We start from the raw sequence: 11,134 nt of genomic DNA on the forward strand, positions 1-11,134 counted from the left end.
TTACTACTCCACTAGTAACACCAACATCAAGTAGTCAAGAAAATTCATCTGCATCAACTTCAAGTGAAAATTTAAGTGAGAGAGTACCACGCTTTAGAAACCTACGAGACATTTATGAGGTAACTAAAAATCAAGATAATATTACTCTATTTTGTCTCTTTGCGGATTGTGAGCCTATAGATTTCCAAGAAGCTATAAAGAGAAAAAGGTGGAAAGATGCGATGGATGAAGAAATCAAGGCGATAGAGAAGAATGACACATGGGAGTCAACTGCACTTCCTAAAGGACATAAGGCGATTAGTGTGAAGTGGGTGTACAAAATAAAGAAGAATGCCAAAGGAGAAGTTGAAAGATATAAAGCAAGATTGGTGGCAAAAGGATACAATCAAAGATCTAGCATTGATTATGATGAGGTATTCGCTCTCGTTGCTCAATTAGAAACTATCAGACTAATCATTGCTTTAGCAGCTCAAAATAAGTGGAAAATACATCAAATGGATGTAAAGTCTGCTTTTTTAAATGGAGTTCTTAAAGAAGAAGTCTATCTATATTCAGCAACCATCAGGTTATGAAGTTAAAGGACAAATAGACAGAGTTCTAAAATTGAAAAAGACTCTCTCCGGGCTAAAGCAAGCACCAAGGGCATGGAATAGCCGAATAGACAAGCACCTGCAAGAGAAAGGCTTCATCAAATGTCCTATGAACATGCATTATACATTCAGAGTAAGGATAAAGATGTTTTGATTGCATGCATATATGTCGATGACTTGATCTTCACAGGAAGCAACCCAAGTATGTTTGGAGAATTTAAAGAAGCGATGGTTAAAGAGTTTGAGATGACTGATATTGGGATCATGGCATATTATCTGGGCATTGAGGTGAACCAAAGGGAAGATGGAAGCTTCATCTCAGAAGCAGGTTGTGCAAGAGAGATATTAAAGAAGTTCAAGATGGATAACAGTAAGTCTATAAATACCCCAGTAAAATGTGGAGTTAAGCTATCAAAGCATGATGAAGAAGAAAAAGTTGATCCAACATTTTTTAAGAGTTTAGTTGGCAGTTTACGATACTTGACGTGCACAAGGCCTGATATTCTTTATGTTGTTGGACTTGTTAGTCGCTACATGGAAGATCCAAGCACTACCCACCTTAAGATCGCTAAGAGAATTTTGCGCTATATCAAAGGTACAATAGATTTTGGATTACTTTATTCAACATCTAACCACTTTAAACTTGAAGGATATAGTGACAGTGATTGGGGTGGAGATATAGATGATAACAAGAGAACTACAGGATTTGTGTTCTTTATGGGAGATACAGCTTTCACTTGGATGTCGAAAAAATAACCTATTATCACACTTTCTACTTGTGAAGCGGAGTATGTAGCTGCGACTTCATGTGTTTATCATGTTGTTTGACTCAGAAATTTGTTGAATGAGTTAAAGTTACCACAAGAAGAGGCAACCAAGATTCGAGTTGATAACAAGTCTACAATAGCACTATCAAAAATTCCAGTCTTCCATGATAGAAGCAAGCACATTGATACACGCTTTCACTATATCAGAGAATGTATTACAAGAAAAGAGGTGCAAGTGGAATGCATAAAGTCTCAAGATCAAGTTGTTGATATTTTTACCAAGCCACTCAAATTTGAAGACTTCATCAAGATGCGATATTTGCTTGGAGTCACAAAATCAAGTTTAAGAGGGGGTGTTGGAAATTAAACTTGTTTTTTTAGATATAAAAATTGTTAATAAAGTTTCGTGGAGATAGAATAGATGATGTGACAATCATGATAGGAACAAGAATTTCGTAAAGATAAAATAATAATAATAATAATAATAATAATAATAATAATAATAATAAAGTCAAGATTATCTAAGTTTGATGCTTATCCAATAAGCCTATAAATATATACTCTTTTTCATGAATGAAGCAAGTTGAGTTTGTTTGTTTTATTCTCCTCTTCCACATAGAGTGAATTCTTCTCCCATAAGTCTTTTATTTTCTTCTCCATAATTTCTTTTTCCAACATACTGTTGCTGTTCGAGACTGCTTTGCCAACCTTCGGATTCAAAGATTGCGGAAGGCGGTGTCTGCGCGAGCTTCCGCTTAGCCGTGAGCTTGGCCGGTCCGAGGAAGGAGAGGATGGTGTGTAGTTGATGAAAGGGACGTGTGGTGCCGGCGGTGGTGCTCGCGACAGTCGGCCTGGTGACAACCGTGTAGGCAACGCAAGTGCACGAAGAGGGAGACGACGCCAAACTTAGATTGTAATCAAATTTAGGTTTTGGATAATTGAAACTCAGATTTATGTTCAATCAACTCTTATTGTAAATAAGTATTTCTAAATAGACTGTTTATCATATTCCTATAAAATTTAAAAAATTCTTTTAAAATTTAGAAAATTTTTAATAAATTCTATAAATTCATGTAACCTTATTTGCTGATAAATTATCTACTAAAAATATTTATTTCTCTTAAAATAATTTAATTATATCAATTTTTAATTATTTTAAATTCACATATATATTCGGTATATTACAAGAGTAGAGTAAGATTTATCGTAGCCGACTGTTGAATTCCCCTTAGGCAAATTGAGCAAGGATAACATTATATATATTTATTCGGTATTTAATTATTAATTATTTATATATATTCGGTATATAATTATTTTTAATTATTTTAAAATAATTATTTCTTTTTTTATTATTTTAATTATTTTATATTTATTTGTCGTAGCCTGCTGTTGAATTCCCCTTAGGCAAATTTAGCAAGGATACCATTATGAACGTAAGATTTAAGATTTATAATTTTAGAGTTATAGTAAAATGTTGCTCTTTCATTTTAAAATTAATAACATGAGTGATGTTAGTAATTAATCATTCATAAAAAATTGATAATATAGGATGCACAAAAACATTATAGGAAGTTTTTTTTTATAGTAGAGATTAATAGACTTTTATACTTTTAATGTGACATTCCAGGTGGTATATTAAAAATTATTAAAAAAACTTTTATAAAACTATAACCTTTGGAGGTGTCTTAAGAAAATGTTGAGAGCCTTCAAGCTTTACTACAAAGGGACCAACAATTAAGGACATCTTCCATGAAAATTTTTTAAATAAGATGAAAAAACAGAAGGAAAAAAAATTCTAATTATTAAGACATCTCCAATGATAAGAGCCGTATAAGAGTTTTTTTTTTAAGTCTCTAATATGTTACGTTAATATCACATTAAAAATATAAAAATCTATCACTCACTATAATTAAAAAAATCATCCTATAATTTTTTGTGGGTCTTACATTATCCAATCATATATGTTTATTTATTATTTATTATTTAATATTTGTATATATAATTTTCATTATTAATTAATGGTCATACTTAAATTGTTAATTTTGAGATGAAAGAATAGCTTTAAAATTCTATTAGTTATTAGACTCTTAAGAGCATCCACACCAATTTTTCTATCTAAAATACATAATTTAGGGTAAAAAAATTATTTTATTAAATTTGGATATCCACTTTTCAATACATTATATATCAGTTTTCCTATTTATTCTCTCTCCTCTATAATGTTTAGGGAATGAAATCCATTCTCTAAATTTAGTGAAGTACTTAAATGTATAATTTAGGGAATGGATAAAGTAACTGATGCAAGATTTTTTAGTTATTTTATCCAAAATTTAAAATAAAATTTTTGAATAGAGTATTTGATGTGTATACTCTTGGATTATAAATATCAAATCTCATCTCTTTATTATTTGAATTTTTTAATTTCATAAATCTTTTTAAAAATCTTTCATTGCATATGTCCTTTTACATGCAAGATTTGGGTATTAAGAATAATGTAGAGCCTAAAAGAAAATCATAAGGAGATTTTGCAATAAGTTTTTTGTACGACATTGAGGTGATATTAAAATTATAAAAAAAAACGTATAGAATACTAATCATTATAAATGTTCTCGGTGAAAGACTCGCATCTTAATACCGCATTATTCTTAGACTCTGCAAATACGGTATAGTGAAAAAAATATTCATGAAAATAAATAAAATATTAAAAATTCGAATTTACTATGTACGAATATTTTATAGATTGATAATATGCATAAATTACAATTCAAATTTATTCAATAGACCAATAAAAAAATACAATCTATCTCTAAAATTAATCAAGTTATATAAAAAACTACCGCAATATTTTTATTCGCCTCAAAAATTCTATTAGCTTTACATAGAGTAAATTAGACATTTTTCTTAAAATTATGCTTGAAAATTTTTGTATATAAATAGTTTTTTTCATAATTAAAGTGGAAAAACTCTTTTGTATTGATACTAGAGTTAAATTTTACTTCTATTTGTTCTAAAAGGGTCTAACATTTTTTTATTAATCCAAAATTTTAAATTTTGAAGGGGCATTTTGCTAAATTGTCGGAATCTAATAGCTGGAAATAAAATTTTCACATGTGTCCCACACTCAGAAAAAAAAAGTGAAACTGATATTATAAATTAGCATCTCCGCCTCTGTTTCCGATCATGGCGGATCACGGAAATGGAGATTCTCTCCACATCGCCGTCTTCCCCTGGCTCGCCTTCGGCCACATGCTCCCCTTTCTCCGCCTCTCCAAGTCGCTGGCCAAGCGCCGCCACCGCGTCTCCTTCCTCTCCACCCCGAGAAACATCGCCCGCCTCCCTAAACTCCCTCCCGATGTCGCACCGTTTATTGACTTCGTACCTTTACCTTTGCCGCCTATCGACAACCTCCCGCTCGACGCCGAGTCCACAAATGACCTCCTTCCGGACCAAGTTCAGTACTTGAAGAAGGCGCTCGACGGACTGCAGAGTCCCTTCGCGTGCTTCCTCCGGTCGACAAAACCAGACTGGGTGATCATCGACTTCTGCCAGCACTGGGCACCAGCCATCGCTGCCGAGCTCAACGTCCCCTGTGCGTATTTCTCTATTTTTCGCGCCTCGACCTTGTTCATTTTTTCCGACAAGATCACCAGGCCGACATCGCTGCTGACCCCTGAGGAGTTCACCAAGCCGCCGGAAAGCGTCCCGTTTCCGACCACCCTCGCCTTCCGTCTCTACGAGGCGAAGGGGGTGATCTGGGCGTACCGAGACAATGCCTCCGGCATCAGCGACATGCAACGCATCACCTCTGTCCTGAAAGCGAGCAACTTGGTCGCCTTCCGGAGCTGCTTCGAACATGAATCCTCTTGGCTGTCGCTCTTCGCGACGCGATTTTGCGCCGGAGACGTCGTGCCGGTCGGCCTGCTGCCCACGCCGGAGGACGAACTAGCATCGCACGCCGAAGCGCAGTCATCGTCGACGGCGACCATCCTCCGGTGGCTGAGCGAGCAACTGCCGAGGAGCGTCGTCTACGTCGCGATAGGGAGCGAGGCGACACTGAGCGCAGAGCAGGAGCGCGAGCTGGCCTCAGGGCTGGAGCTCTCGGCGATGCCGTTTCTTTGGGCAGTAAGAAAGCCGTCAGGCTCGGGAGCAGGCGGAGGCGGCGGCTCTCGGCGCCACCACCACGGGATGGTGATCGAAGGTTGGGTTCCGCAGCTGGAGATCCTCCGGCACAATTCTGTGGGGGCCTTCCTGACGCACTGCGGATACAGCTCGGTGATCGAGGGCCTCCAGTTCGGACTGCCGCTGGTGATGCTGCCGTTGATCGTCGACACTGGACTGATCGCTCGGTGGTGCGTGGAAATGAAGGTGGGAGAGGAGGTGGCGAGGAACGAGGCCGATGGGTCGTTCACTGGAGAAGACGTGGCGGTGGCTATAAGGAAGGTGATGGTGGAAGAGGAAGTAGGGAAGGCGTTCCGAAGCAACTCTGAGAAGCAACGGGAAGTCTTCGCCGACATGAAGCTCCACGAGTCCTACGTGGACAGCTTCATCCAACGACTGAGATCAAAAGGAGACTACAACATCAATCTCCATGAACTGCAAGCCAGAAGCTCTCAATAATTCTGCCATCTGATTTCAATTTAATTTCTGCACTCTGTTTGAGGACTTTATCACAATATGTATTGCGTGGACTTTGTCACTATATGGATTGCATCGTTTTTATAATATCGTGTCGAAGCATGACACACTAAGACGATAATGCAAACTGTGCAGGAAATGAATTAAAGGAGCTAAGTGAAACAGAGATCAAATTTTGAATCACACCAATTAGACAGGCCAAATATAAGAACAACTTGTCATATCATTTGATTGCTGCAACAGAGTAATGTACCAGATCACTTGTTTAACTCTCAACAGGGGTTTTGGTCTATAGACTCCATCGAGTCTTTCAACTTGCCTAATTAAAAAAGATAATTATTTTTCGAATAATTTTGCTGGTTGAGAGTTCAACTACCAGCTTCATGGTGTGTCGGCCTCAGAAATTAGCTAATCTGTCTGAATCATAATACGTCATTGCCTCTTAATTTACTGAATTCAATCAATAACTTGAAGTATTAGATTTGTTTTAATATGATATGCAAGAGAACCGTTGGGCTAAATTGTTCATGTTTTAAATTAATAAAAATTAATTAGCTTATCTAAGCTTGTCGTGTGTTTATATATATATATATATATATATATATATATATATATATATATATATATATATATATTGATACGGTGCATGTTTGTGGAGTCAATAAGATGATGTGGTTATGAGTTAAGACCTCAAGAGGGTCAGAAGTCAAGCTGACATGAAGGTCAGGAAGGTCAAAAGTCAAGCCTCCGTGGCCGGTCAGAAATCAAGCTGACTTGGAGGTCAGGAAGGTCAAAAGTCAAGCCTCCGTGGCCGGTCAGAAATCAAGCTGACCTGGAGGTCAGGAAGGTCAAAAGTCAAGCATCCGTGGCCGGTCAAAAATCAAGCTAACGTATAGGTCAAGAGGGTCAAAAGTCAAGCTTACGTGGACAGGGTCAAAGTCTCAGCAGATGGGACGATCCAAAGATGAGATTATATGTCGGACAAGGACCAGTTCTGATAGTGATCAAAGATCAGACCCACGGGCCAGGTCAGGAAGTACAAGTCATGGATAGCAGTAAACAGTAAACAGGTCTGGACACAGACCTGGCGTGCAGGTCGGGACATTCAAGCCAAGGATCATAGGTATACATGCAGGTCTGGATACAAACCTGGCGTGCAGGTCGGGACGCACAAGCGATGGATAATAACAGATAAAAGTGGGTCGGGATACAGACCTGGCGAGCAGGTCGAAAAGTATAAGCCATGGATAGCAGTAAACAGTAAACAGGTCTGGACACAGACCTGACATGCAGGTAGGGACATCCAAGCCAAGGATCATAGGTATACATGCAGGTCGGGACACACAAGCTATGGATAATAACAGATAAAAGCGGATCGGGATACAGACCTGGCGAGCAGGTCGAAAAGTACAAGCCATGGATAGCAGTAAACAGTAAACATGTCTGGACACAGACCTGGCGTGCAGGTCGGGACATCCAAGCCAAGGATCATAGGTATACATGCAGGTCTGGATACAGACTTGGCGAGCAGGTCGAAAAGTGCAAGCCATGGATAACAGTAAACAGTAAACAGGTCTGGACACAGACCTGGCGTGCAGGTCTGGACATCCAAGCCAAGGATCATAGGTATACATGCAGGTCTGGATACAGACCTGGTGTGCAGGTCGGGACGCACAAGCCATGGATAGCAGTAAACAATAAACATGTCTGGACACAGACCTGGCGTGCAGGTCGGAACGTACAAGTCGGGGATTACAGATATAGAAGCAGGTATGGGCACAGACTTGGCGTGCAGGTCGGGACATCCAAGCCAAGGATCATAGGTATACAAGCAGGTCTAGGCATAGACCTGGCGTGCGGGTCGGGACGCACAAGTCATCGATATAATAAATAGCAGGTCGAGATACATACTTGGCGAGTAGGTCGGAACGTACAAGCCAAGGATAACAGACATACAGGCAGGATTAGACACAGACCCGGCGTGCAGGTCAGGAGGTGCCAGCCGGGGACAACAGCAGACAGAGGCAGGTCGGGGTACAGATCTCAAAATACAAATCCGTCGTCCAGATGCTACGAGACAAGCGAGCCAAGGAATCATAACCGCTTGTCAGAGAATGTCAGAAAATAATCAGCATGTCAGGGAATATTCTCACAGTCAAGGCTCGTTACCCCTTTTGATTCCATCGTCAGCCTATGAGAGGGTGCCACATGTCATTCACCGCTAGGCAAAGCCTGACAGCCGACATTCTATGACACCCGTCAGACCCAGAAACTTCCGTTGCAGTATAAAAAGGGAGGTTTTGTCCCTTACGTAGGTACGCTCACTCGTCATTTCTCACTAGTTTTTACTTTTCGTCCTTTCTCTGTGATTTCTGGGGAAAAAGTACCTGACTTGAGCGTCGGAGGGCCTGACCCGGGGACTTTTTCCCTGGTTTTTGGTCTCTAACAACTCGTGTGCTCGTTTGAGTGTGCGCAGAGCCGTATCATTATCAGCCTGATCATCTTCCCTCGTCAGCCGCCTGTGCCAACCTTTCAGAGGGTACCCGACAGATCCAACTCTTCAGCGACTTCCGTCAACTTCTAGTACAGCAAGACCCGCCTTCATCCGACTCAGCTTTCGGACGGGATCATATATGATCCTGTCGGGAATCTGGGAAGACAGATCTACCGGTGTGACGTGTCTGGAAGGTTGACCGCATCCCCATGACTCGGTGGTGAGCTATCCTCCATGTTGACCGGGTCGTCCGAAGTCTTTCGATCAACACTACCTGCAGCCATCGACCGGGTTGCCCCGGTCTCTGGTACCCCGGTGCTCGAGGCGATCCCACAAATATATGAGCAGTTGAATAATAACGGCACAATGAAATAAGTACGAGATGAGTACAATGACGTACCCTGGCCCCAGGGGGCGCCCTCGGATGGCTCGATGAGCTGGTCGCGATGCGGATCTGGCCCTCTCGACTATGCAAAGTAGATGGATGTGAGTCAACGGAGGAGCCGACCCTAAGTGCAGCGACGTGGAATTTGATGTAACATGTATCCATAAGGCAACATGTAAGCCAGAATATGTCCTTGGCTCGCAGGCCGGAATATGGCACACACTGACGGCTCATAAGCCGGTTGGTAAAACATCTCACAATCATAGTAGTAATACAAAGAGCAGAACATCACGGCTCAATGGCGGGAAAGCACCACAGATGCCCGGAAACACCGTCGGATCTATGCCAAAAGCGGTGGAGACCACAAATGTACAGCCGTCGGAGCCGACTGTCGAGACGCCGAAGTCAACTATAGGGCCGTCGGAAGAGGTGGCAGCGGCTGCCGGCGGCGGTGGCTGTCGGTGGCGACACCCGCTGGAGATGGCAGCGATCCTCCTCAGGGGCGTCAACGTCGGCGAGGAACGAGCGTGGCCGGCGGCGGAGGCAGCGCAAGTAGCGTCCTCTACTGGACGTGCTGGAGGCGGAGAGAGTTATGAGGAGGGGAGGAGATGGCGTCGAGGAGAAGTAAAGAAGAGGAACGACAACCGACGCCGGTGAGTAGTGAAGTGCTATGGAGCTTCCTTCGTCGAGTCTTCTGGCGGCGGACCAAGACCAACGAAGCCCCCCTTTCCCTCACTGTTCCTAGCGGCGACTCCTGACAAAGCACCCCTCCTCCTGGTGGTGACGCTGAGGAGAAGAGGAAAGGAGGTACAAGAGAGGAGGAGGGGAGCGCCGACGGCTTCCTCGGCTCCGGTGAAGGGCACCAGAGGGAGAAAACCCTCCTTGGCTGGCGGTGGAAACAACCTCAAGCACGTACCGGCCCCCCTTTGCATGAAGAACAGTGCTCCTCTTAAGAGCAAAAACCCTCACCATGTGAAAAGATATTTTTGCCCTTCTCTTTTCTCCTATTCCTATTAAGTCAAGGGATATATCCGCATCACAAGCCTTCCCCTCAAGTTTAGTCGAAGGAGGTGCGTGTCCGACTGACTAGACCAAGCCCAAAGCAGAATCACTACCGAACGCGAAATTGGATCACTGGGCTCGTCTTATCCCGTCGAACGAGTAGCTATGACGATACCGAGCAAGTGACTCAAGTAATATCAAGCGAGCGACGAGAAATAGTGCGGTCAAGGCAACAGAGATAATGTTGATCAAGTAGAAAAACGAACGATCGAGCCGAGCGCACGATCGAGAAGATGCCAATCAGGCAACCGAAAAAATGTGAACCGAGTAATCGAGAGAGTGTCGCACGAGAGATGATAGCGATGCCGAACGAACTACGAGAAATAATACCAAGTTGATAACCGGGCCGATGCTGAGCGAACGACGAAATGTCAAGCGAGTGGCGAGTAAAATGCTAGTAGATCGAACAACACGCGGGATAACGAGCAAACTGAGCGCGCGACTACGAAGGTGTCGACCGGGCGATCGGAAGGATGTCGATCAGGTGGATAGACGTCGGGCGAATGATGCCGAGCGCATGACTGAGAAAATGTTGGCCAGTCGGTCGGAAGGACTAGCCCCGAAAAATGTCGGCTGGATGGCTATAAAATGTGGTCGGGCGATCTCGAAATGCAGACATGGTGACCGTAAAATGTTGATCGGGCGACCATAATGATGTCGAATGAAGCAAGTACGTGGCTAAGTAGACGATCAGGCGAAGGATCAAGTGGCTATCAAAGTGTCGACCGAGCGACGAAGAATAGTGTCGAGCGGCTACTAGGCAAGCTCTCGGCCGAACGCCAAGTGAGTGCATAGACGAATACCGAACAAGAGACAAAGCAGCCCTGGGCAGGAGCGGAGCCCAAAAACTGAACGGAAGCATAGCCCATGAAATCGAGTGCGCAGAGACGAAAGTCGTGAGCCGAACGGACGCATCACACGTGAACTGAACTGGAGTGTAGCTCGTGAGTCGAAGGCGCATGGACGCGAAAGCCATGAGTTGAACGGGCACATCGCACGCGAAATTGAATGCGCACAGAAACGAAAGTCATGAGCCGAATGGACACAGAGCCTATAAGATATTATGGCCCGAAACCAGCAGAGATACTCTCGTTCGCGACCATTGGAGATAGCTCGACCCCGAATGGGGGAGATAAGCTGCTCTGATGCTCCGTGACCAATGAAGACCTCTTGACCCGGACGGGTGAGATATGAGATCCGA

General features: G+C 42.9%; 1 protein-coding gene across 1 annotated transcript; it reads left to right on the forward strand.

Annotated features, from left to right (window-relative positions):
- Nucleotides 1-4,505: 4,505 nt before the first annotated feature.
- Nucleotides 4,506-6,079, forward strand: LOC122045475 (putative UDP-rhamnose:rhamnosyltransferase 1). Its single transcript, XM_042605706.1, has one exon. It carries the CDS (start codon nucleotides 4,538-4,540, stop codon nucleotides 5,972-5,974), a length of 1,437 nt encoding a protein of 478 aa, XP_042461640.1. The 5' UTR covers nucleotides 4,506-4,537; the 3' UTR covers nucleotides 5,975-6,079.
- The last annotated feature ends 5,055 nt before the right edge of the window (nucleotides 6,080-11,134 follow it).

Source organism: Zingiber officinale, chromosome 2B (genome assembly GCF_018446385.1).
Source record: "Zingiber officinale cultivar Zhangliang chromosome 2B, Zo_v1.1, whole genome shotgun sequence".
Taxonomy (NCBI): Eukaryota; Viridiplantae; Streptophyta; class Magnoliopsida; order Zingiberales; family Zingiberaceae; genus Zingiber; species Zingiber officinale.